Source organism: Acomys russatus, chromosome 3 (assembly GCF_903995435.1).
Source record: "Acomys russatus chromosome 3, mAcoRus1.1, whole genome shotgun sequence".
NCBI lineage: Eukaryota > Metazoa > Chordata > Mammalia > Rodentia > Muridae > Acomys > Acomys russatus.
In genome coordinates this window covers 17,666,740-17,694,662 of record NC_067139.1, presented here as the reverse complement: position 1 = coordinate 17,694,662, position 27,923 = coordinate 17,666,740, and the positions used below count along the sequence as shown (strand labels likewise).

Genomic DNA, 27,923 nt, shown 5'->3' with positions numbered 1-27,923 from the left:
GCCCGGCTAAGGCCACCCAGCTGATACTCAGACTGTGGTGTAGAAACCATGAAACATAATTCTGTTTCCCTCAGTGTTTGTTTGCTAAATAAAATGCCTGGTATGAAAGCAAACCAAAACTTAAGAAAAAAGGACATTTGCCACACACACTAAAATGAAAACAGTTCTCTCAAAGAATTAAATTTGTAGCTATGAGATGAGCTGTTTCCTAGAAACACTGAGGAACTTCCATACATACTGTCAGAGTAATGGACGTTTTAGACTATTTATGCTGTATTGAGTTTTTCTCTTGTAACATGGCAGTAAGTGGGTGGACATCAATATCACTGTCGTTTCATAGAATTCATCAGCAAATGGCATGAACTTTAGTGTGCCTTATGCGACTAGTGATCAGTCCCCTTTAAGGCCCTGTGTATGCCAGGCCAGTCCTTCACTACTGTGCTGAGTCACCCACAACCACACCCTATCATGGACTGTGTTTTGTGACTTGCTCATCCCCTGCAACTGAGCTGCCTGACCGTGGACAAATAGCTATTCAAATTCTATGTCATGAGGTAAAATAAATTAAAATGAAGTATTCAGTCCCATAGCTTCATGGCTACTTCCCTGGTGCTCTGTGGCTGTAGGTGACATATTTTGAGTGGTGCTAATTTATATTCTGTTAGCATGAGCACTGTGGCTGAAGGTCCAGGCTGTGCACAGTGCAGAGAAGTCATAGCACCTGTGGGGTTAACCCTCACTCTGCCAGTGTGGAGGTCTCCTAGAGTGACAGCAGGGTGACACTGCATCTGAGGGTGCTCCCAGTTACCTCCTTGAGCCTCAGCTAGTACCTCAAGGATCCAGCTGTTTACATAAACTCATTCATAAACAAAGCTAACGAAATCTGGAAACAGGAGGGCTGTGTTTTATACTCTTCCCATATATTTGATTGCAGAGCACATCTGTAAACTATTAAACTTCGATTTTCTGTGCCTGTGCACTGAGGAAGGAGGCTCTTGGTGCTAATCCCTTTCCTGGCTGTGTAACCATGTTGCTCTGTCCTAGTCTTTTAAAGATTCCTGCCGCAAGTTCTATGAAGCAGAGATGGAAGAGCTGGACTTTCAGGGCGCCGCAGAGCAGTCCCGACAGCACATCAACACCTGGGTGGCCAAAAAGACTGAAGGTGAATGCAGGCTGCCTCGAGTTTGTTTGTTTTCAGTGCTGAGATTTGACTCCAGGGCCCTGAGCATGTTGAGCAGGCTCTCCTGTGCACTGAGCCACAGCCCAGTCCCTGTTAAGCACTTAGCCTATGGTTTTTTTTTTTTTTTTAAACTGGCGCATTTATTTGTTGTTTGTTTATTGCATGTTTGTGCTTGTCTGTGCACACCTGCAGTCAGAAAAGCTGACAGGAGTTGGTTTCTCTTTCTACCACAGGAGTCTAGGGATTCTACTCAGTTCTTCAGGTTTGGTAGTGGGCACCTTTACCTGCCAGGCCAACTCTGATTCCAGTCTTTTTAATTTCATTTTTGATTTTTGAGACAGGGTCTCACTGTAACCATGGGTCTCCTGGAACTCACTATGTAGACCAAGCTGTCCTCAAACTCAGAGATCCAGCTGCCCCTGCTTCTCCAGTGCTGGGATTAAAGGCCTGTGTCTCATGCCATGCTCTTTAGTCTATTTTTTAAAACTTTTTTTTTTGAGACTGTGTCACTTTTTATTTATTTAATTTCATGTGCATTGCTGTTTTGCTTGCATGTCTGTATGAGGATGTTGGAGACATCTGGAGCTGGAGTTACAGACAGTTGTGAACTGACATGCAGGTGTTGGAAATTAAACTTGAGTCCTCTGGAAGAGCAGCCACTGCTCTTAACCACTGAGCCATCTCTGCAGCCACTTTGTAGTGTCTTGTTAGTAATCATATTGTTAATGTCTTCACAAGAACTCAAGTGTAAACAATAATGACAATTTGTTCTTTAAATCAGGACTTGTTGACATGCCTGACCACTGAACCCAAGGACTCTAGTGTGATAAACAAAGTAAAGCACTCTAATGTAGATCTGCAGCTGGGGCTCTAAATCAGATACTGGGACTCTTTCTTTTCTCTATTGAGGCTGTATTTCTCTATATAGCCATGGCTGTCCTGGAACTCACTCTGTAGATCAGGCTGGCCTTGAACTCAGGGGTCAGCTAAAGGCATGCACCACCACGTCCAGGCCCTAAATCAGAACTCTTAAACTCTTCCCATGACAACATCATTTTGCCTGAGAAAATGTCATGTGACCTTGTACACTGTGTAAAACAGGTATACATTGAGAAAATAAATTTTTAGAAATGTGTTTTAATATAAATGTTGGTATATGTATAATTTTGTCATAATTAAATATGAGGACAGCTGTAATCCCATGCACCCGTAATCCAGGGACTCTGAGAGTTAGGGGCAGGAAGATGGTTGTGATTTCAAGGCTGTCCTGGTCCACAAAGTGAGTCCAGGATAGCCAAGGCTACACAGAGAAACCCTGTCTCGGGAAAAAAAAAAAAAAAACCCAACCCCCACTACCACCACCATCAGCAAGAACAACAACAAAAAACCGAAAGCAAAGCAAAGCAATAAAGACAGGAAGAAACTGGCATATTACTGAGGGGGAAGGGTATCTAACACAATCCAATCTAAAGAGAGAATAAATTTAAAGCTCTAAACACTATTTTATATGTATGTATATATGGCTGCATAAACTTACATGCACCCTGTGCCTTCAGGTGCTTACAGAGGCCAGAGAGTGCCTTATCCTCTGGTTCTGAAGTCACAGGCAGTTGTGAGCCACTTGTGGGTGCTATATAAAATTTTAATCTTTTAATTATCTCTTCATCTCCTCAGAGATGTAATAATTTCAGGCTTATGTGTTGAGAATGAATGTACAAGAATATCGGATGTCTATTTTTTCACAGTAAAGTCATACGTTCTATAGGAGCAAAGTAGTTTGCATGTAGATCACAGTCGCTGCCTTCCTCACATGACAGTGAATAGGAGCTGACATGTGTCACGCGGTCTGCGTTTTATGGCCTAGCATGATGGCACGCACAGTCCACAGTGCTCATGTATGTGAGGGACCAGGCCACAGTGAAGTGCTGTGAAGCATGATGGGAGCTGCTGCCCGAAGCACCTTGGCTTCATCATGCGTTTGAGGTTGAATGTAGTTTTGCCTATTGCGTGTTCAGAAAGCCTTGATTGTTGGCACTTTCTTCACTCATCCCACAGTCAGGCAGTGAGATCACAACCTGCAAAGCTGTCTCTAAAATATTACCAGCTTCTGGTACTTTATTTTATTTTATTATTTTACTTTTTAAAGACAGTGGCTCACTTTGTATCCTTGGCTCACTTATAATCTGTTATGTAGACTGGGTTGGCTTCAAACTCACAAAGATGCTCCTCTATCTGCCTCTGGGATTAAATGGCCTGTCACCACATCTGGCTTTCCCCAGCTTTTAACAGCATGTCTGTGATGTATTCCAATATTTGATACACCTATTTGAGAACTGACCAACCTCCTGTCTCTCCTTTCCTCAGTCCCTCCTTCCTCCTTCCTACTCTCTTTCTTTCCCTTTCTTATTTTCCTCTTTCTTTTTAAAGTTTTTTTTGTTTTTGTTTTTGTTTTTGTTTTTTAACGAAGAGTGCAGAGAGTGCTTTCACTCTAGTCTGCAGCTCTTCTTTCACTGCGTGCAATGTTCTCATTCTGTAGTTGTGTAGCATGGCTGCAGGTGCTGGGCCCAGCCCCCACTACCTGTGGCTGTAGACTGCTTCATACTTGTAAGGACCATTCTATGACTGCTATCCTACTTTGAATTTATTTAAAGCTTATACATAGATATTTATACTGAAAAGGTTCTGTGTGATTTTTCAATGTGCATTTTCTAATGTTCATTCACACACACATACACATATCACTTCAAATATTTTTAAATTTAAATTCATAACGAGTCTATTTTAAAACAGCCTAAAGTTCCCTTCTTAAAGTTGTACATACCCCCCCCCCAAAAAAAGTTGTACACACCAATGGTCTCATGACAGCTCACGTATTACATTTAAATTACAACTGCATATTTAACATTGACTCATACATTTTATGTGTTTATTTCGATAATTAAAATTTTCTTACAAGACCCTTTTCAGCTTAGTTTACTTCTCTCTAAAGCTTTTGAAGGTCTAGGCTCTGTCCTGGAGAGAAGTCTCAGCAGATAAGGCTGAACACAAACTGCTCTGTAGAGGTCCTGAGTTGGTTCTCAACACCTTAGCCACATCCTATAATCTCTGTTCTAGGCGTTCTAACACCTGGGGCCACTGAGGACATCAACACACAGGGACTTACATGCACGCACACAGCATAAACACAATCAGAAATAAATCCTAAACAGCAACATTCATCTTCTGTTGTTGATTTCAGGGTTGTCGCTTTAAGGACAAATGTCCATTATATTAAGAGAACTGAAGTCTCTCATTCATGCTCCTGACCAGAGCAGGAGGTGGTACCAGTTGCCTAGGAGCTGTTGGCACATACCAGCCAACTCTGTTAGCTAATTGGGTCTTGTCTTTGTTACTGCTCTATTGCTGGGAAGAGACGCCATGACCCAAGCAACTCTTATAAAAGCATCACATTGGGGGCTTGATTACAGTTTTAGTATGGTTAGTTCATGAGCATCGTGGAAAAAGCAGAAAGGCATCTTGCTGGAGCAGCAGCTGAGAGCTTTGCGTCCCTATCCACAGGTGGGTAGGCAAGAAAGAGAAGGTGGGGAATAGAGACATTGACTAGGCTTGCTTTGGGTATTGAAATCTGACTGAGTTCAACCTAGGATGAAACATAGAAATACATATGCCCATGTGGAACAATCTCATCCAAACCACCACAAGTCTTTAATTACTTGTTTTTCCTTTTCCATTCCTCCTTTCAGATAAAATCAAAGAGCTGCTGTCCCCAGGTACAGTGGATTCAGACACTCTGCTGGTCCTTGTGAATGCCATCTACTTCAAGGGAAACTGGAAGGAGCAGTTTAACAAAGAGGACACCAGGGAGATGCCTTTCAAAGTCAGTAAGGTAAACACAGTGCAGGAACAAGGAGACTCCTGGGCAAGGTCCTCTGTTCACAGAGAGGCTCCTCCTGAGCCTGCACCTCTCCTGCCCTTGGGCAGCTCAGCAGCCAGGACTCTCTCAGCCTTGAGAATGTTCTCTCCCCTTCCTCTTTTGCATGTCACCAATGGTGGCTGCAGGCTCCATGGTTCAGGCCTGGTCCTGCTTCTTTCATGGTTTATTCTGCCAATGGCAGCTGCTAAGGCCAAACGTGATGGCAGAGCTCTGCAGTGGGCTTGAAATGGTCTTTCATAGATCTTTGGAGGTAAAGTCTCCACTGAGATGTGGTGTAGAAGGCTCCTTGAGGCCCTGAATGCAGCCATTTCTCGTGATTCCCTTCAGTAGTGCACACTCCTTTCTTTTCAGTTGTCTTCCTAGAAGTGCTGCCTTGTATCTTCCCTGTCCTTCAAGAGGACCACACCTCCAGCTGGTTGCCACAAACAGTTCTGTGGGAAAATCTTTCTCACCTGTCTGGAAAAACAGCTGATGGCAGGTGGCTGTGTAAAGCGAGCCTGTCTCATATCCTGTAATTAGTTAGCAGTGAGCGAGTGTGTGAAATTCAGTGTTGGCTTGATGGGATAAGCATAGAATTTTGCTCCTAGACCAGCAGACAAAGGATGTGTATGTGGGATAGACTCCATGTTCAAACTCCTCAAGGTTGGAGCATTTCTTGCTGATGACCCAGGGTTTTTGTTTTTCTTTTTGTTTTTTTATTCTCTCTGTCTCTCTTTGACTTTCTCTGTCCCTCTTTATCTGTCTCTCTCTCTCTCTCTCTCTCTCTCTCTCTCTCTCTCTCTCTCTCTCTCTCTCTCTGTCTCTATCTCTCACACACACACTCACAGAGTTGCACAGAAACTCTGTCTCTCTCTCTTCCTCTTTCTTTCACCTTTTCCTCTTCTTCCTCTTCTTCCTCCTCCTCTTCTTCTTCCTCTTTCTTCTCCTCTTCCATTTTCTCCTCCTCCTCTTTCTTCTTTTCTTTGTTTTTTCAACACAGGGTTTCTTTGTGTAGCCTTGACTGTGATGGACTCACTTTGTAGATCAGGCTGACATCAAACTCACAGCAACGCACCTGCATCTTTCTTGAGAATTGCTGGAATTAATGTCATGTGCCACTATGCCTCCCATTTCTGTTTCTCTGTCTCTTTCTTACTTGGTCCCTATACTCCTAGGCTGACAAAACAAATTTATTGTATCAACACTCTGGATCATTAACCAGACCTTGGATCTCCCATGCAATCTTGACTTTGAACCTCCAGGTTCTCAGAAAATGCATTTTATTTCAATTTTTTCTTAAATAAACTGTTCTGGTTTTTCCTTATTAGAGTATTTCTGTCTTTGAAGTCACTTGTTGGCAAGATGTATGTTAGGACTTCCTTCACTGCAAGGAACCGAATCCCTAAATGACTATAGTTGAACTCATACAAGTTCATCACCCACTAAGAAGGCAAGAATAGGTGGAACCTGGGGCTGCCTGCATGAAGTGATGTTCTTGGGACCTGGCCCTCCTTTCCTGCTCTGCTACCCTGAGCATGGGGCCTTTCTCCTCATGCTCACACCAGGGCTGTGACTTCTGCAATCTGCAAGAAGACATATGACTGAGAGCAAGAAGCCTCCTCCTCAAACCTTTCTCATCTATTACATAAGTAGAAGTTCGTACTGTGGTGATGCTAAGAGCAGTGCTAAGAGCCATTGTCATCTCTGCAGTAGACACACATTGCTCTGTGACTCTAGCAGATGCTGACTGTAATCTATATATGTGATCATACCTCCAGATGCACAGGATTTTCTGTGGTTTGGCTTTGTATTTAAATTATGAGCAGTATTTCTGCTCATTATTTTACTTCCAGTTTAGTCTTCAGATGTCACTTGAGAGCCTACTGAGTACCAGGCATTAACTGGCTGAGTGTTTGTACTCTTATGAAGCTCTGTTTTCTGGGAAGAGAGAATTTTGAGACAAACCTAATTAAGAACACAGTGGTTGTTGGGAGGGCAACATACAGAGGACATGGCAGGATGCTGTGCTTGGGTGTGGTTGCAGTGATAGCCACTGAGGAAACCTTCAATGTAAGATGGCAGGTAAGCAGACACCAGGACATAAGAGGCATATTCCATGTTCTGAGGACCAGTTTGTTGGGCTTAAGGGACTTAATCCTGTAATCCCAGAACACTACAAAAGCCTGTGACTTTAGTGGATCAAAGAAGAGAGGGTGAAACAGATAGAGCAGGGAACAGGGTGGGCTCCTTTTTCAATTCCTGGGTGTTGGAAGGACTTTAATTACCTTCTGTTCCTGCTAGAGTGGAACCACACAAAGGTGTCCACCCACAGCACTTTGGTCTCACTGGCTTTGTGTTGAGACATCTGGCTGCTGTGCTGAGGACAGTGACAGGGAGAGCATCCCAGTATCCCAGGATGTGCTGATGGCAGTGGAGGTTAAAAGTAAAGTCAGATTTTGGTTATATTTCAAAGGGACAGACAATGCAACATGGTGCTGAGTCCTATGCAGAGTCTATGAGAAAGACAGTGGTCAAGGGCATGAAATGGTTTTGGCAACTGGAAGGAAGTAACCACTGTCAAACAAGGCAAGTAGAGTTGTAGGTAGAGCAGCTGTACCAAGGTATGTCAAAGTACAGGAGTCAGATAGACTACAATATATATTTTCCAGAGTTTAGGGAGAAGGTCAGGCTACAACAGTGAATGTGGGAGTTATGTTCAAAGTCATGAAAGTAAATGAGATCTCAATAGAAAAGAATTCATGGCCCATGACATCACAGGTGTTTGCAGATTGGTTCAATCATCTTTCTGTCTCTAAACAGTGGAGATAACCAACTTAATAAGAAAAAAGGTTCACTGGACTCAGTGTTAGGGGTTTAAGTCTGTGATGAGATGGACCCATTGTTTTGAGGGTTATGGAATGAATGTTGGGAACAGGTATTAGAGCAAAATGGTTTGTTCCAAGGCCAGGAAGTGAAAGAAAGGAAAACATCCAGAATCCCACAGTTCCTTTCAAGGGCATACCTCAATGACATAAACACTTTCCTCTTGGTCCCACCTCTTAGAGAGTCTACCATTATGCCAGGCTTGGTGGCATATACTTTTAATCCTAACACTCAGAGGCAGAGAAAGGTTGCTCCCTGAGTTCAAGACCAGCCTGTTCTGTGTTGCAAGTTCTAGCTCAATTAGGGCTACATAGTGAGATGCTGTCTCCAATGAACAAGATTCTACTTCTCCCCAACCTTGCTCATTGAGTTCTGAGCCTTGAAAAATGGGTCTTGGGGACATGTAAGGTCTAATCAAGTGTTTGAGAGACTGAGTAAGTATTATAAAAGTTTTTTCAAGAAATGCTCCCTAGGCTTGAGAGATGGCTCAGCAGTTAAAAACACATGTTGTTCTTGAAGAGGATCAGAGTTAAAATCCAGCACCCACTGGTGTCTCATAACCATCTATAACTGCAGTTCTAGGGAATTTGCATCCTTCTTCTGAAATATGCATGCACTAAACACACATAGTCCTGTGGTACCTATCTATACATGGAGGCCAAACATTCATAAAATACCATTAAAAATGCAGGTAGGTATTCAGCTGGGTTTGGTGGTACACACCTATAATCTCAGAACTCTGAGAGGTAGATGCAGGTGATCTCTTTAAGTTCAAGTCAGGAAAGTGAGTCCAAGACAGCCAAGGTTATTAGGAGAAACCCTATCTCAAAAAGCAACCTCTTCCCCCCACCAAAAAAAGTATTCCTAGGTGCAGTAGCTGTTTCCCTTGGTTTAATTTGCCCAATGTGTCACTTATCTTTCCTTTCCAATTGATATTTATCCATTCTGTACAGAATGAGGAGAGACCTGTGCAAATGATGTTTAAGAAGTCTACCTTCAAGATGACCTATATTGGAGACATATCCACCAAGATCCTGATGCTTCCCTATGTCGGCAATGAGCTGCACATGATCATCATGCTTCCAGATGAGCACATTGAACTGAGCACGGTGAGGAGCGCGGACCCTTGATGAGGATGTGAGGGAGAAAGAGTGGCATTTGGGTTTCTGCTGGGGCAGCTCTCCTAGGCTCCCATGATCATGTTTTCATCTTCTATTCATTTGTGGGCCTGGAGGATGCTTGACAAGCTCTCAGCTCTGAGCTGCTCCCTAGCCCCTCCCAGCTACCCTATCACCCCACAGCCACACTCCCTGGGCAGTGTAGAGCCTCCCCATCATCTGAGGAGCCCCGTGTGACAGCACTGTCCTAAAGTCTTGAACTCTCCCCTAGGTGGAAAAGGAAATAACTTATGAGAAATTCATAGAGTGGACGAGGCTGGACAAGATGGACGAAAAAAAGGTGGAGGTTTTCCTCCCACGGTTTAAGCTGGAGGAGAACTATGGCATGACGAATGTGCTGTGCAAGCTGGGCATGATGGATGCCTTTAAGCCTGACAGGGCAGATTTTTCTGGAATGTCCTCCAAGAAAGGCATGTCTTTGTCCAAGGTCATACATAAAGCCTTTGTGGAGGTCAATGAGGAGGGCACAGAGGCTGTGGCTGCTACAGCTGCCCTCATGAAGCGGAGGTGCTTGAAGATCAACCCCCGATTCTGTGCAGACCGCCCATTTCTTTTCTTCATTCAGCATGTTGAAACCAATGGGATTCTGTTCTGTGGCAGGTTCTCCTCTCCCTGAGGGAGGGATGCTCCTGTCAGTCTTTTACCCACTCTATGGTTTACCTGTGACTCAAGTGACCTTACCAGTGAGTGCAATGACAGTTATGAAATAAAGGGCTTTATAGCACCCACCTTCCAAACAGTGTGTCTCTCTGTCTCATGGGGAAAGTTTTTCCTAGGCTCTAGATTTGCACTTCTGTGGATTCGTGGTGATGCTGGCTGCAGAGCTCATCCCTGCTGCAGGACCCTGTGGCTGCCAACACAGGCAGGCATGTGTGCTTCTGTCAGCTTCCTTGGTAGCATCAGGATCTCATCCCACTTTAAGTGAAAAAAAAAAAAAAAGCTAGTGAACTGAAGTTCTGAGGAGTGGGCAGCAGGAACATGCCTCAGATGGTCTCTGTGTAGAACTGTGTGCCAAAACTTGTATAAGCCAGACAGGTGGGGTGAGCAGGCACTCAGCCCAGTGAGAAGAGCTCCCTTTTCCTGTATCTGCTTTTCTCTGTCCTGTTGTAGGACACATAGACCCCTTTAGATGCACACTGTCCACTTTCTCCCAGGGCTTGTAAGCATGAGGTCATTCCCAGGACTATACTTGACTATAGCTGCATGAATAGACAACAAGTGACTTTCTACTTAGTAACAAGTGTTACAAGTAAAAACTTGAGAAGTTTCTTCAGCCATGTCTGTTGGTTGCTAGAAATACAATAGAAGCCCTCAGCAGGAAGGGAAGAAATTGAAGGGGGCAAGGTCTGTGTGAAAGAGTCATGTTGAAATTCTAAGGGATTGCAAAGCAAGAAGGACTTTCCATGAGCTATGTGCTGTTTTGCAGTAGACCAGATCCCTTCTGACTTTCCTGATGCTGCTGTGGTGACAATATTATTGGGTAAAATTAAGACACATGGCATTTAGGATTAGGTATGAGGAAAGGGAGAGGATGGCTCGCTGAATTTCATGCTCACCCTTCGTCAGTATCCTGTTACTGCAGCAAAAGTATCTGTGACTGGAAAAGCTGAGCATGACGGTACAGATGTGCAATTCTAGCACTTGGGAATGAGAGGTGGAAGATTCAGGTATTTAAACCATCCCGAGTTAACTGGAGTTTAATTACACAAGTAAAATGGATCCAGCACACATCTACAGAATATTCCATCCTGACCCAAAGGATTATACATTTCTCAGCAGCTCATGGAAAGCTCTCTGAAATCTACCACATACTTGGGCACAAAACAGTACCCAACAAATTTATAAAAATTGAAATAACATCTTACAGTCTACCTGACCTCAGTGGAATAAAGCTGGCTACCAATACAGACTACAGAAAATACACCTAGTCATAGAGACTCAACAACACAACTGAATGGCAACTGGGCCAAAAAAAAAATTCAATAAGAATTATTAATTCCTAGAACTGAATGAAAATGAAAACACAGCTTATCCAAATCTCTGAGACACAAGACAGTCCTCAGAGGAGAAAGTTCATTACAGCAGTAAGTACCTAGACCACAATTTTGAGGGTTGCCAAATTAATAACAGTGTATTTGCTATCCTTGTAAAAACAAGAACAAATAGCACTGCAAAACAGCATGGGAAGAGATAATCAAATTCAGGGCTAAAAGTAATGACAGAGAAACAAACAAAATACACAGAATCAAGGAAACAATAGGTTCTTAGAAAAAATTAACAAAGCTGACAAACTATGAGCCAAATTAAGAAGGGGACATCTACATATCTACTTTAATTACACATCCCTTATATTCCTACAGTTAGGGATATAGGGGAGACAACATCACTCTAGACCATGAGGACATACTTTTAAAAATGTGTATCCTACCAAGGTGAAAATCTACCAAAGAGAGCTCAAGATGAAATCAACAATGTAAATAGACCCATAACAAATAACGGTAACAGTAACAAAAAATCTCCCAAAATAAAGAGCACCCAGCTGGATTCTGTGTAGAAATCTGCCACCAATGTGCCTCAAACTATTCCCCAAGATAGAAAAGGAGGGGACATTTCTAAAGTCTTTATACAAAACCAGTATTATCCTGATATCAAAACCAGACCAAAAGAAGAAGAAAGAAATTAATTATAGCCAATTTCCCTGATTAACATAGACATAAAAAAATCCCGTTGAAACCTTGCTAAACAAATTCAAGAACACATTACAATGATCATCCACTGTAATCAGCTTTATCCCAGACATGCAGGGATGGTTCAACATACACAAAGCAATAGACATAACGTATGACATAAATACCCTAAATGACAGAAACCGCATAACCATCTCGCTGCATGTGACAAAGGCCTTCAACAATAGGCAACATCATGCCTTCATGATACAAGTTATGAAGAATCTAGGGATATGAGGATCACATCTCAACACAATAAAGGCAATGCACAACAGGACTAAAGACAGCATCACCCTAAATGGAGAAAACCAAAGGACTTGTACTAGCATAAGGGAGAAAACAAGGATGGCCACTCTCTCCATTGCTGTTCAATATTGTGCTCTAAGTCTTGGCTAGATCATAAGACAAGTAGATTAGATAAAGGATATTCAAATAGAAAAAGAAAAAGCTTATGCCTCCTTATTTGAAAACAACATGATTCTATGTTTAAAGATCTTAAGGATGCCAAAAGTACAGATAATAAACACTTTCATCAAAGCAGCAGGATATAAAATTAACACATAAAAGTTGCCTTCTATATGCAAATATGCCAAGAAGGAAATAAGCGACATAATAGCATTTACAATAACCTTAAACCAAGGTTTTAAACTCCGCCCCCGGAAGAAAAACCTTATTCAGCAAAGGATACATTAATTCAAGTGAAGAACAGCCTACAGAACAGAAAATAAATCTTTACCAGTTTCTGTCAGAGTCTTAGTGTCTAGAATATATGAAGAACTAAAACAACAACAGCAACAAGAGCAAACCCATAAACATTAAGAAAACAACTCAACTAAAATCTGGGAGATGAGACTAAACAGTTCTCAAAAGAATATCACGAAACTTGTGGAAAATGGAGGGGAAGGATAAAAAGACCTGGAGGTGACAGGAACTTCACAAGAAGACCAACAGAGTCAACTAACCAGGGCCCAGAGTTGCCTGCTGAGACTGAAGCACCAACCAAGGACCTTGTAGGACTGGACCTAGGCCCCTTACAAAGATGCAGCTGATGGGCAGTTCATAATTCATGTGGGTCTTCCAATAAGGGGGGAGGGGACTCTCTCTGACATGGACTCTCTTGCCACCTTTTCCATTACTTCCCCCCTGGCAGGACTGCCTCACCAGGCCACAGGGAAGACCACATGTTCAGTCCAGTCCTGATAGTAACTGATTAACTGGAGTGGATGGGAAGGGGCATCCCATTTTCTGAGGAATAACAGAGGTGGGGAGAGGAGAGAAGGAAGGGAGGGTGGGACTGTGAAGTGAGTAGAGATGTAAAGTGAATAAATAAATAAAGAATAAAAAATAATAAATGCAAAAGACAGGAAATATTTTTAATTGTCTGTATATTTTAAAATGTTGCTATCAGGAAAGTGCAAATGCTTTGGGATTTCCCTCTACTGGTCAGAATGGCTAAGAACAAAAAAAACAAAACAAAACTTCAAAAGAAATGCTGATATAGATGTGGAAAACAACACTTATTCACTGTTGATGGGTATGCAAACTGGTACAAAAGTATGAAAATAAGTTTGCTGTTCCTCATAAAGCTATGAATAAATTTACCATATGATGTAACTATGCCACTCTTGGACATATACCCCCAAACTAAATCTTACTAGAGAGATACTTTGTCATCTAAATTCACTGTTACTTTATTCACAATAGCCAGGAAATGGAAATAGCCTAGATGTCCATCGACCAATGAATGGATAGTAAAGAAAAATGGGTTGTATTTATACAATGGAATATTACTCAGCTGTTAATAATAATGAAATTAAGAAATGAGCAGGCAAAATGATGGAGAAGAAAAATCATCATTTGGAATCAAAGATCCTAAATCCAGAGAAACAAACATTATACGTTTTCTCTTATATGTGAATGCTAAATTTGAATTTTTGTGCCTGGATCTTTCTTGTTGTTTTGTATTGTTTTTATTTGTTTGTTTTGGTCTTTGAGATAGGGTTTCTCTGTGTAGGCCTGGCTGTCCTGGAACTCACTCTGTAGAGCAGGCTGTCCTTGATGTCACAGAGATCTGCTTGCCTTTGCCTCCTAAGTGCTGGGATTAAAGGCATGCACCACCACCACCATCAGGAAAGTGGTTATGGACCAAGGGTGTCCTTTAAGGTAGGGGAGATGGTGTGAAAAGGAAATGGGAAATAAGAGCACAGAGAGGATTGGGTGTCTTGGGGAATGGGAGGGCAAGACAGAGCAGGGAGTGTGGGGAGGAAGGCTAACACCAAAGAGTTCCACCTCTAGCTGAGGGGCTTTTGAAGATAGAGTAAGAGCTGTTAGGTAGTGACTTCAAGATCTTCTTCCTTGGCAGGTTTAGGTAACTATTTCTCCCTACTTAATGTCTGCCTTCCTTGCTTCGTAGCTGCATCAGATTCTAGGATAAATGCCCTGAGCAGTGGTTCTCAACCTTCCTAATGCTGAAATGCTTTAACACACTTGTTCATACTGTAGGGAACCCCAAGCATAAAAATATTTTCATTGCTACTTCAGAACTGTAAATTTGCTCCAGTTTTAGAATCGTAACGTAAACATGTCTACTTATTTCCTGATGGTCTTCGGAGACCCCTGTGAAAGATCATTCAACCCCCCAATGGCAGGAAACCCCAGGTTGAGAAATGCTGGCCAAATATACTGGGACATGAACTGGATAATAAGCCGAGGCTTTCAAGCAGAAGATACGTGTGTAGAGACTCAACGAATGGCACCGCTGTGGCTAGAATGTCAGTGTCTACGTACGGAGAGACAAAATGTTACGGGTTCAAAGCTAAATTATAATTGAATGTTTGGTCCTTTTAAACAGCCAATCTATTTATAACCTTCCTCTGTACATAATTTTCTCATGACCTAAAATGAAACTATTTATTTAGATAAACGTCAACAAGATCTGTAGCAGCCCTTTTAAAACCTAAGTTTACTCTGCCTCCCCCATAATGTCCTCCAAAAGCAAAACTTCAGATCTTATTGGCATTTCCGTCACTGGTATCTGTTCCATCATCAACTCTTCTATTTATGTCCATCCTCGTTCCCTAATCACCTCATGATTTTCAAGCTCTCCATGGACATTGTAACAAATGCTAGAGTTATTCCTTTGAGAACTGCTTTGACTTCTATCTATAGGTAAGCACTGTTTTAGTCTGCATGTGATGCAGGTATCCCAGAACGCTGCCCAGCCACAGTGCTTCGACTGGTGTGGGCAACAGCCTCTTGATGCACTAGCGTAGACACCAGATCCTAGAGACCAGCTGGCCCTAGAGACTGCTCACTGGAGATCATGAGTCCCTTCCCATCTATGACTGTCCAATTGTAGCTCAGAAGAAGCTGGACTCCAGTCCACACCCATCACCCCTTCAGTCTCCTTAACCTTCCTTTCCCATAAAATCATTTATTTATTTATTTATTTAACATGAACTCAAATAGTCTAGCAATGTAACATTATACTCCAGGACAGACTGCTACAATGCCTGCAACTCTCTAGCTAAAAACTCCCAGGTCTATGAGGTCTCACTGAAAAAGTGAGTTCATTCAAAATGAATGTTAGTGGCCACATATTGTGTTCCCCACCTCCCTTCCCTGTCTCCTGCTGGGGAATCAGAGTCTGTCAGCAGGCTCCTGCTCTGAACCCCCTCCCTCAGCCCTAAGAGAACCTGTGTCTGCTGGCAGGCTCAGTAGTTCAGAGCACTGAAAGCTCTTTTGGAGGATCCAGGGGGGATCCAGTGCTTCCTTTGACCTCTGCAGGTAGTAGGCAGGGTGTGGTGCACAATCATATGTACATGTGGTGCACAGGCATACACTCATGTGGTGTATATGCACACATAGGAGTGGATACACAGGCACAGATACAGACAAAACATACATACACATATAATTAAGTTAAAAAAGAAGAGATCATGATTCTGGCATGTGGACCTACTTCCTATCTTCTAAGCCTCTTTCATGGACCATCACACCTCAATGTTTCTTGTTGCTTTTCAGGACCAAGTCGATTCTTTTGCCTCATAAAACTCCCAAATCATGGTGCCCGTGATGTACTTACAGCAGCCCTGGCACCTGGAGTAGCATACATTGTTCATGTCAATCAACCAGTAACAGTACAAAATGCAGGTAAAAACCTAACATGCTTTAAGAGGGTGTGGTAACACTGCCTACAAAAAAAGGTCCTGACTCATTCAGAAGAGTTCTGGACTGTTCTGTTCTAACCTGATAGTCCTGCACAAAGGCTGGGCTCTATTTATTGAGCCTCACAGCAAATGTGGTAATGAAAAGTATTGAGGCAACTTTGTCTTCATTGAGTTTTCCACAGGGGCCTCACAAGGGGATTTGGTTTTGCCCTGTGACTCTGAACAGCACAGAAAGCCACAATCAGATAGTCTCAATAGAGCTCTACCTGTGGGTTGTTTTCAACTTTTTTTTTTTTTTAAAGGGAAGCTCTTATTTTCAGTACCCTGATGCTTCCAGTAAGTGACTGAGATCGGCCACCACATCAAATACACATACATTGTTTTGAGTTGGGAACAAATGGGCCACAGAAGAAAATTAGGAAACATTGTGCAATTGAGGCCATGCAGTCATCTGAGCTTGCAGGAGTTAGTTAATTACTTTGGAAATCCAAAGTATAGTAAGATTGGTTGCAAAGTTTATCTTAGTGTCAGTTAATTCTGAACAGGTTGAACCAACAGTGTAATGAGGATAAATATATCATTATAAATGATTACATAGTTTATTATTGACCTGGTTGCAGGTTGGGTGAAAGTTTGATTTATAAAGGCAAGCTTCAAACAGCACTGCTGAGAAACTACATTTCTTTGAGAGGATACAAAGGTTGGCAGCTCTGGGAGCTGTTGGCTCTCCTGCTCATTGTCCAGTGGGATTTATTCATGCACATGAGTCTTCTTTGTCTCCTTCATCATTTAGTGCACTTGTATCCTTTAGATTACAGGCCATGGAGCTCCAGATGGCATGGTTTTATGAATTTCATCTGTTACCATCAGCTTCAACCAGTCAGGCCCCCAGCATTCCTTCTTAGCTCAGAAGCAGTTCCACAACAAAGAAGATCTTGATCTAATGTCAGTGACTTGAACTTGATCTGTCAAGGGAAAATTGTAGAGACAAAAAGGCCCAAAGTCCCCCACCCTTCATCAGGAGAACCTGAGTGCCTCAAGCCTGATTCAGCAACTTGTGATGCCTTATGCATCCTGATGAGTCCTGGGGTGCCTGTAAATGTATTACCTGCCTATCCTAATATGGCTTCATACAAAAGGCCCATAAACTAAGACCAAGTAACATGCCCCACTGTTGTAAAGAATCCTCTACATCTCAGGAGGGAGATTCTGTCTAAGAACTTTCTTCCTGTTCTTCTGTTTCTCCTGTGATACACATTCTTTATTAAATCACACATCAGTTGTAATCCGGTAAATTTTTTATTAAATATTTTTACATACACATTTATATTATTACACATATGTATAATAAACTACCTGCAGCAAGAAGAACCACGAAACAAACAGGAATTATATATGATATAGTCAAAGTGTTTTGACTTTCTGTATTTAGCAGCCTTGAAGAAGCCATCTTTCCTATCTTGGTGAGTCTCCAAATCTGAACGTAAATCAGTATCTAACGTATGTGTTCATTTTCAACTTAAAGCATCTATCTAGATCTAAAAACATTTTAACCCCTAATCAAATAAGCTTAACTGTAATCTGTACCAGCATTTTACTTGCTCTCAGGCAATTTCTCCATTCCTACATAGTTCAGTAACCCATGCCTGGGGAATGGTGCTGCCCTTGGTGGGCTGGGTCAGCCCTCATCAGTTAACTTAATTAAGACAACCTGACAGACATACCCACAGTCCCACCCTGGGTTTTCGAACCTCTTGAGCCTGACTTTCTGCTCACCTGCTTCAGATGAGGTGCTGCTGCCATACTTGGGGACTGCTGCCTGGAGCCTGGGCTCTCTGTGCTGTTATGGACTTTCCTGAGGAAACAGAAAATGAATGGATAATGCTACATCCTACTAGGGCTGGGGAAAATATAAGGAGCTTATTGGGCTAAGAACTACCAGACTGCTTGTCTTGGGGTATGACAATTGTCTCTTGACTTAATTCTGAGCCTACATTTCTCTTCACCCTTCTCAAACTGCACCAGGGTCCAGGTGGTTTAACTGAAGATCCTCTTCTCTCACACAGCCATATAGACTCAGCCCCTTACTCCCCTTATCCCTGCCCCTGTCCTTACTGGCTTGTCCTCTTTGGTCTCAGCTCTCCTAAGTATCTAAACCCCAAGATGTTCACATGGCCACAGCCCTGCAGTGCCCCAGGCTGTAGCCCAGGCTTGTGTAGCCACAGCCCCATTTCCTCCCAGTGACGGATGCTGTGACCCTGTCTGCTCTTGGCCAACTGGTGTGTGAGAGCTTCTGCCCAAGGCTCAGCTATGAGGTCGGGGTATAAAGGCTCTGGAGTTGCAGACACTTCTCTGTCTGAGGCCTTCTGTGCCTTGCTGGGCTCTGTGCTCATTTCCTGGAAAAAATGGACATTCCCAGAGTGGGCAGCAGCTGAGGGTCTGAACTCTTTCCAAAGTGGTGCACCTCTGGGCTAAGTGGGTAAAGTGCTTGCCAATCTAGCCTACTTGACTGATTAAATAAATGGAATGAGCTAATTGTCCACAGAACTATAATATATAACTAAATAATACATAAATATATAAATATATAAATTCAGGTTCATAGGAGGGTTAGGGGAAGGGAGGTCAGGCACTGAGGTCGAGGGAAGGGAAGGAGAGAGGGCAGGGCAGTGGGAGAAGGGCAAGGGCAAGGACAAGAGAGGTCAAAAGGGGACAGTGACACCCAAAATGTCTGGTTTATATAGTGAGTCTCTGGGAGAGGGGAAGCCCCTCTCCTAGGTAGAGGGCAGGGCATGCCAGCCTCACTATGCAGCAGGACCTAACACTACTGACTCGAGTTTGTTCCTTAAAACCCATGTAAAGATGGAGCTAAATTTGCTTCCACAAAATTAGCTTCCAACCTCCACAGGTGGGCTGCCACACAGCCTCACACATATACACCCTCTTTCTTTCCCTCCTTCCCTCCTTCTTTCCCTCCTCCCTCTGTCTCTCTCTCCCTCTCCTTTTCTCATACACACACACACACACACACACACACACACACACACACTAATAATAATAAAAAGACAAATCACGTTTACTTTAAATTCATTAATCTATGTTTTCCTATCTTGCTTGTTTTCACAGCCACTCACCTACTGGGCCAAATCAGTCATCTGGGTCATATTAGGCTCCTCCTTCGTTACCAATCTAGAGCACAGGCCCCATCTGTCTATCTGTTTTTGTGTTTTATTCATTTTACTTATTTATTTTGATAGAGGGTTTCACTATGTAGCTTTGGTTGACCTGGAACACCATGTTTAGACCAGGCTGTCTAGTCCCTTAACATGGTGGCTATCTATTTATTTATAATTTCAATTTTATTAATTTATTCAGATTACAACTAAATTGTTATCCTATCACTTGTATCCTCCCATTCCTTCCTCCCTCCTTCCCTCCTGCTTTCACCCTATTCCCCTCCCCTAGGTCTATGACCGAGGGAGACCTCCTCCCCCACTATATGGTCATAGGCTATCAAGTCTCATCTTGGTAGCCTGCTTATTATTTCTCTGAGTGCCATCAGGCCTCCCCACCAAGGGGAGGTGGTCAAATATGGAGCACGAGAGTTCATGTGAGAGTCAGTCCCCGCTCTCCACGTAACTGTGGAGAATGTCCTGTCCATTGGCTAGATCAGCAAGATGCTGTAATAACGCAGGGTTGCTGAGCATAGCAGAGACAGTGCAAATAGAGATACGCCTGGGGTGGGGGGTTGTGGAGTGGTGGCTGGCAGGACAATGGGACCAGCAGTCAATGCAGCTGGATTGCAGCCAGCAGGTAAGGCTGGAGGAATGAATGTGGCCAGCGGGGCAGGGAGCCACAAGGGGCCCAGCATGTCTGAATCAAAGTAGACCATCTGAGGCAATAAGCACATATTCCTGGGAACTTGAAGTCCAGTCAGAGGAAACGTGTGCACTTAAACCCAGAAAAGTCCATGGTCAATAGGAGTGCTTAGCAAAAATAGGAGGGATAGAGGTTGAGAGCCACAGGTTGCTTACCCAGAATATAGCAGGCAGTGTGGGGGTAGCCAGGGGGAGGTAGGGGGACAGGTTACTCCAGCCAGAGGCAGTCCACTGGTCTACACCTCAGCTTAGAATCTTGAGAATCTGTCTGGAAGGCTTGCTCACAGCTGGCTTTAGGCAAGCACGGGAAATGGGAGAGCAGGCAGAATAATGGTCCTTTGAGTTTCATACCCAAGTTCAGCACCAATGTTATATTTATAAAAAAGGTAGATAGAAGGTAGATACAAGATATAAGGTAATAAGGTACAAGGCAGCAGATATTATGTTGTAGAGGAGTTTATTAAATGAGCATGAGGGGAGAAGGAAAAGGAGGGAAAGGGTATGAGGGGGAGGGAGGGAGGGAGGAGAGGTGGTAGAGTGGGTCGAGAGAGTATAGAGAAAGGAAAAGTAGAGAGAGGGGTATCTATGGGGGCTTTCAGAGGCACACCCAAGCTGTATCTCTTCAGGATACACCTAACGGCATCTGACAACTACACAAGCTTTTATACTTTGCCAACAATTAGATTTTCTATGTACAATAATCCAATATCCCGCAAGAAAGAATACCATTGCATTTGGTCAGGGAGGCATCTTCTAGGTCTGTAAGGACACCTCACTGTAATGCAAGCCCCAAATTGAGCTCCTGTCTCCCAGATTTCTTCCAGTGCTAGGATGTCAGGGGATGCAAAGACTTGGTGTTCCTAGATACCACTCACAGGCTGGCTGGAAATCACCTCATAATCCCAGGTCTTGCTCGTCACAGGTTTATTATTTTATTGCCTTACTGATTTTATGTGTGTGTGTGCCTTAAGAGATATCTTGTATCTGATCTCTGGTCAAGACTCCTGTGCTCAAACAACTAGGTGTTTGACTTGGTACTTGAGGAGCAGTTTCCCTGGCCTCCACATGTCTCTCTCTTCAGCCATGACCCAGGTCCTCATGGCCAGGTGGCTGTACACCTGCACCCCATCTAGCGCTGGGCAGTCCCCTATTCACTTGCACTGAATCATATTACCCAATGATGTGGCTAGCTCCTTTTGCTGTGGAAAAAGAAAAGCAGAGAAGCATGTCAGGGAACCAGGCCAGTCAGGAAGCTCATCACTGAGAATAATTTATTAAATGGGTGTTTCTTTTCTTTCTTTTTTCTTAATTTATTATAATTCATTCACATTACATCCCAATTGTTATCCTCTCTTATCTTCCCATTCCCATCCTTCCTTCCTGCTCCTTCTATTCCTCTCCCCTAGACTTCTGATGGGGTGCCATCCTACCCCAACAGCAGCCTAGTAGGTCTCATCAGGATAGCCTGCATCCCCTTACTCTGTGTGCTCACTAGGCCACCATGCCAAGGGACAGTGACCAAATTATGAACATCTGAGTGTATGTCAGAGGTTCAGCAGCAGTTTCCCCTCCTCCCAACGTGGAGAATCAGCAGTCCATTGGTTACCTTTGAACTGGGGTCTCGGTTCTCTGCTAGCATTGTCCTTGGCTGGAGCATCAGTTTGTGCAGATCCCCCTGTGTCCAGATCCATAGGCTTTGATGGTCTCCCTGAGGAGCTCCTGTTCCCTCCCAGACCTTTCATCCTCCCATTCTTTCCTACAACTCTCAGCGCTCCACCCAGAGTCCAGCTGTGAGTCCCAGGATCTGTGCAGAGCACCCACTAGGTGCAGTCTTTCAGAGGACATCTATGCTGTGATAATACCCTTTCATAAGTGAGTATATATCATGTGTGTTTTTCTAGGTCTGGGTTACCTCACTCAGGATGATAGTTTCTAGTTGTATCCACATGCCTTCAAACTTCAAGATTTTCTTTTTTGGTTTTAATAGCTGATTAATATACCATTGTGTAAATGTACCACAGGTTTATTCTTTCTTTCTTTCTTTCTTTCTTTCTTTCTTTCTTTCCTTCTTTCTTTTTTTCCCTTCTTGGTTTTACCCATTTTTTGGTTGAGAGACACCTAGGTTGTTTCCAGATTCTGGCTATTATGAATCAAGCTGTTATGAGGATAGTTGAGCAAACCTCCATGTTGTATGGTGGAGCATCCTTTGGGGATATACCCGGAGTGATATAGCTGAGTCTTGAGGTAGCACTATTCCCAGTTTTCTGAGAAAGCACCAGATTGATTTCCAAAGTGGTTGTACAAGTTTACACTCCCACCAGCAATGGAAGAGTGTTCCCCTTTCTCTACATCGTTGTCAGCATTCCAAGTGGCTGAGCACAGTCTTGAGTCTGAAGTCTGCTGAGATGACTGGGGATTTTGGGAGGAGAGGCAGTAGCACTGCCTAAGGGAAGAGTGACTGTAAAGGTGTGGTGGCGTTCTTACTGTTAGTGTTCTTACTCAGTAGTCATGACTCATGTTCAGAAACGGACGTGTTAGCACGGCTGAGGACAGAGTTTTCAGGGCCCTGAAGCCAAAAGTCTCCTGTCAGAATTCTCATGAAATGTCATTGTTTATATGAAAAATGGGACTGCTAGGACTGGAGACATGACTCAGCATTTAAGAGCACTTACTACTCTTGTGAGGGCCTGAGTCCGGTTCCCAGTGTCCACTTCAGGTGGCTCACTACTGCCTGTAACTCTACTTCCAGGGCATCTGATATGCTCTTCTGTCCTCCGCAGACACTTGCACACACATAACATACACTCACACAATGACACACACACTACATATAAGTAAAAAAGTAACCACTGGCCTACACTCTCAAGGACCTCTTTCAAGCCCCACTAGTGCCCTCCTGCTAGCCTGCGGCAGCTGAGGGACTTCGCCTTAGTGTGGGTAAGTCTATAAGCTTCTGAGGCACCTAGGGTGGAGCAGATTCCCTCATTGATCCTGCAGTAGCAGTTTCTGCCCAACAAATGTTGCCTGCTCGGTGAGATGTCTGCTTAACTTTTACGTTAGCATAGTCTTTTTTTTTTTTTAAAGATTTATTACTTATTTATTATCATGTATACAGTGCTCTGCCTGCATGTATACCTGCAGGCCAGAAGAGGGCATCAGATCACATTATATAGATAGTTGTGAGCCACCATGTGGTTGCTGGGAATTGAACTCAGGACCTCTGGGGGAGCAGTCAGTGCCCTTAACCTCTGAGCCATCTCTCCAGCCCCAGCATAGTCTTATGAAGCAAATTTTGTGTGCTTTGCCTATCTGCAAAGCACCTTACAGTCCACAGGCTGCTCTCCACACTGGGGTGGTAGTTCACACCTGTAATCCCAGCAGTTAGAAGGCTGACAGGAGGATTGTTATAAACTGAGATCAGCCTGAGCTATATAGTGACTTCCAGACAGTGAGTGGGAGCCTGTTGAAAACTACAACAAAACCCCCAAATAAACAAAGGACAGTCAAACCCAGTTGGAGACTAATAAAAAATCATTTGGTTATATGACCTCCAAAGTAATGGTTTTGCTAGAAAGTGGATAATAAAAAGCAAGGGAATCAGTAGGACTTACACAGGTTTGACTAAGAAGATTTTGCCATCTTATGACCAGGTATTCTTAAAAAAATCTCCAGAGTACCAAAATTATCCCAATTTAAGTTTTAAATAAAAGGGTGTAATTGGCACTCAGGTCATGAAAGCTGTCTTCCAGGCTTTTGGCACTGTTGTACCTGTAAACTTCCTTACCTTTCCTCTTCTGAGTACCTATGTTCCAGGTGCTAGATTACTGTGTAGAGCTGGGAAACGCAAATGTCCTCTGAGTAACTGAATAAGACATGATAATTAAAATGTATTACAAAGAAAGCAGCACCACTATTGTGTTCTTGAGAAACCCATTTTTCAATTTTGGCCCTTCGTCTATTAGGTTCTTTATCACACCTTCTAGATTGTCAAAAGAGCCCCTGTGACATTCCATTCCATCAATGGCTGTAGCTGGCATTATCCCAGCAACATCTGTGATCATATCTTCCATGACGCCTTTCCACCTGTTAGTCGAGTATCACTTTGCACAAGTGTAATGGCTTTCTGTAAATCTCCTGATAATTTAACAAGACAAGATATTTCCTCATTTCCCATTTTGACATTTTCCTTCTGAGCAATATCCAGTCATTGCTTCTGTGGAGTCTTATCTGACAGTGGCTTGAAGCAGAATTTTGAACATCTAGAAATTTTTGATTCAATTATTTGGCTGACATCGTTACAGATGAGGCAGAATCTGGTTGTTTTTGACTCTTTCTCCATGGTACATCTTAAAGCTGCCTGAGCAGCCAAGGTCATAGAATCCGCATCATCCAGAATTGCAATCTTAAAGGGAGGACATGGCATCCCATCTGAACGTCTTCGTGACACAGTAAACTGAGCAAAGTTCTTCACTTTCTCTAGGGCTACTTGTATTCCATGTTCATTAGATGTATTTAACTCAATAATTCTTAATGAGAAGAGTTCAGGCCCAAAGAGTTCTGTAGCTGCTGCCAAAATTGTGGATGTTTTGCCTGTTCCAGGTGGCTGATGGAACAAAAGGTTAGGAAGACCTGCAGCTCCTTGTAAAGACGTTTTCAGCACTGCAGCCTCTTCTTCCTGGAAAGAGACTTCATCCACACACTTTGGGTGATAGTTTTCTACCCAAGGAACTGGTTTGACTTTCTTGGTTTCTCCACCGCTTCCTGCAGTAACAGGTATCCCTAGGTCCTCGATCAGTTGTGGCTTAGTACAGACCTATGTGCCTTTTAGAAATGCCTGCATGTTTTCTTCTTAGTTTCTGCTCTTCCATGGATCTATACCTGCTTTGCTTAAAGAATGTTTTGATTGTGACCAAGTTCATTTTGAGGGCTCTGTCTCTATCTCCCTTCTTCCCTCTCTCTGCATGTGCATCCTGCACGTGAGCACATCCTGCATGTGTGCTCTGGTGTATGTCTGTGTGTGTGTGTTACAAATGGTTGAAACTTGGATCCTATGTGTGGTAGACAAGTGCTCACCACTGAGCTGCATCCTCTTCCTTGCCTTCTTCACTTCTCCATCCTCTCACTGTGGCCTGGCCCTCATTCCTCCATCATCTCAGGCCCACACTAACATGAAGATGCTTCCAGTACAAATGACTGGAGACTCGTGCTCTGAAAACCCCTGTGGAAAAGTAAGAATCCCAGGAGACTGATGAGTCACTGTTGCCTCCTTTTTTTCCTTATCCCCCACAACTAGCACCAGCACCATCCAGGGTCCACAGGGTTCTCACAGAAAGATATGTACAAATAGTTCCTCATTAAATGAGGACAGGAAGAGGGGGAAAGGAGACAATACAGAAGCCCTGTGAAGGATAGCAACAGTAACCTGTTACCTCTTCATCAGACTCTATAAACTTCTTTGCAGGCTTTATAAAGTGGCCAACCCAGCGAGCTGGGAGGGCAGGGACATGAGTGGCAGCGTGTGGGCTTAGCATACAGAAGCTCTGGGCCTAGTCTCTGGGATAGAGGGGAGATTCCAAGCCCCACCCATTCTTTTCCCCCAGGGATTTCCTAAAGACAGGGAAGAAATGGCCTAACATAATTTCTAGTGGTGACCAATGTGGACACAGTAGACAACTGTACCCCAGGTCTCGGTCGCATTATCACCAGCATTACTTACTCACTGGGGAAGTTCACCAAACTGTGTCCTTGTATCACTTCTGTAAAAACTGGCTCCTTTGGACTGTCACAGTGTCTCTCCTTTACATGCCCCTAGAATCCCATAAAATATGACAGATGTGCTCAAGCCGCCTCATGTTAAGGAATCTTTCTGTGAGGGTGCTGGGTCTCTGCATAATTAACCTACAGGGTCTGGAAACACCTCCTTAAGGAAATGTAATAAATCAGACAAGCCCTCCTGTTGTAGCGGATATGGGGAGCCAGGTCCTCTGTTGGGATGTGACCACTGGGAATCCTGAATCAGAGTTGCTGTGGTGGCCTATACAACACCTTGGCCCACAGAGGTGGCAATGACATAAACAGACAGCCAGAACTATAGTAATGGTAACAAGGTTAGGAGCCTCTCCTGAGATCTCGGCTGCCTTCAGATGTATACAACTGTGTCCCTGCTACCTGTATCATATTTGAAAACCTAAAACCATAAGAATCAGTGCACATGCACACAAAGGAGTATTATGCTGCCAAGGAAAAGAATAAGGAAGACCTCTGTTTCATATTGGAGGAAGCTCTACCCCCCTTGCATCCCAGAAACTTACAGAATGATTGTTTGATCAGAGAATGTTAGTCTTTTTAGGAAAGGGGAAATTATATATACATATAGAATTCTTGTGTCTCTAAATTCATCGAATACAAACACAGTGAATTAGGCCAGGCATGGTGGTACACAACTTTCATACCAGCACTCAAGAGGCAGAGACAGGTGGATCACTGCCAGTTTGAGGCCAGCCTGGTCTACGAAGTGAGTCCAGAACAGACAAGGCTGGACAGAGAAACCGTGTCTCAAAATAGCACACCAAACCAAACAAGAACAAAAAGCAAAACAAAACAAACAAATCTCCCCTTTGTAAATTTTACAAAGGACATTCTGGAAAGATAAACTGGAATAAAAAACAGGAGTAGAGGGGCTGGAGAGCTGTCTCTGGGTCTAAGAGCAGGAACTGCACTTCCAGAGGCTCAACGTGCAGTTCTTAGCTCACAACTTCTATAACTCCAGCTCCAGGGGACTCCACGCTGTCTTCTTTCCTCCCAAGGCACTGAGTTCATGTACACAAACTCACACTAGATACAGCAGATGCACCCAATTGACTAAAAACCTTAAAACAAGCAATATCACAAAACTGGAGCGGACTAAATGAAGCATGGGATGAGGAGGGAGAGCAAGATGCTCTGAGAACTCCTTTCTATCACTACTTCACGTGTAAAAGTTCACAGCTGGCATGGCCTCCTGGTTTTCTACTGACTTATACTTTGGAAAGGGGTCGGGGTGCTGGTTATGGTTTATAAACCAGGAGAGCCTCCACAGGAACCATCCCACTTAAATGTCAGCAGGGCTTGTTGGGAACCCTAGGTGAAGGCTAAGGGTGAAGGAAACAGCAAAGAATCTGGTGTTTCTGGAGTTGACCTGTCCTTAAAGAACCTGTTTTAAAACCGGACCAGCATTCTTCCCACCGGGTCGTCTTGCTTCCTAGAAGGAAGGCAAGATAGCAGCCAGGGTTTTCAATCTCATTTATATAAAATATCAGCACCTAACATTCTGACTTTTCCAGTCTGGAGTAGTGGAGTCTTGGGACACAGGAACTGGCCTGCTGAACAAGCTCTCTACCTCAAGCCCTGGTAGTTAAAAATTATTTTTTCCTCCTTCACTTTAAATGTCTGTTGTGCTCTGTTGCTTTTATTTCCAGTAAGTGATGACACACTTCTTGTGTCCTTAAAGCTATCATTCAGTCCACGAAGGCACAGGAAACAAGCTGTAGGAAAGCCCCCATAGAGTGCTGCCTGAGTTTGGTAACATACTTGCATTCCAAGAGCTTTTGCCTGGTCCTGCCCTGGGCAGCTGGCCCAGCCAGCAGACTCTGCCTACCTCCCTGCCCCTCAGATATTTGAGCCCCAAGCTATGCCTGTGCGTCCTAGTTGCCACTCTGCTTGCAACAGGGCAGAAAAACAAGTCTGGGGTAAGCTCTGCTGAAGTATAGGTGCTGGTGATGCCAGGAGCTGGGGATGTAGAACTCTGGGGAAGCTGGCAGGTGTGGCTCAGGGAAAGAGCCCAGTGGGAATGGCTCTGGTTCCCTCTGATGCTCAGTGGCCTCAGAATCCTATGATGAAGCTGGGTGAGTTGCTTGTAGTCCTGGCTGGCTGGTGGCATAGCAGCCTTCCCAGATCCAACAGTGTCTTTGGAGCAGGCTGAGGGCAAGGGATGGGAGCAACAATGAGCCTGCCTGGC

At 43.6% G+C, this 27,923-nt stretch overlaps 1 protein-coding gene and 1 pseudogene across 7 annotated transcripts in view; one reads left to right on the top strand and one right to left on the bottom strand.

Annotated features, from left to right (window-relative positions):
* The window catches only part of LOC127210024 (serpin B6), a 125,080-nt gene that overhangs the window by 54,062 nt on the left and 43,095 nt on the right, over positions 1–27,923 (top strand). For 2 of the 7 annotated variants that reach the window (XM_051169739.1, XM_051169731.1), the window contains exons 4-6: positions 4,924–5,066; positions 8,930–9,085; positions 9,366–9,886. The exons of 1 other annotated variant lie outside the window; for it this stretch is intronic. In XM_051169739.1, the coding sequence (XP_051025696.1) occupies positions 4,924–5,066; positions 8,930–9,085; positions 9,366–9,770 (704 nt within the window). In that variant the 3' untranslated portion in view covers positions 9,771–9,886. Of the gene's footprint in view, positions 1–1,044; positions 1,163–4,923; positions 5,067–8,929; positions 9,086–9,365; positions 9,887–27,923 lie in introns of those variants that run through there. 4 more of the 7 variants (XM_051169751.1, XM_051169746.1, XM_051169773.1 and 1 more) reach the window with 3 other exon arrangements.
* LOC127186879 (replication factor C subunit 4-like) lies at positions 23,818–24,767 on the bottom strand (annotated as a pseudogene).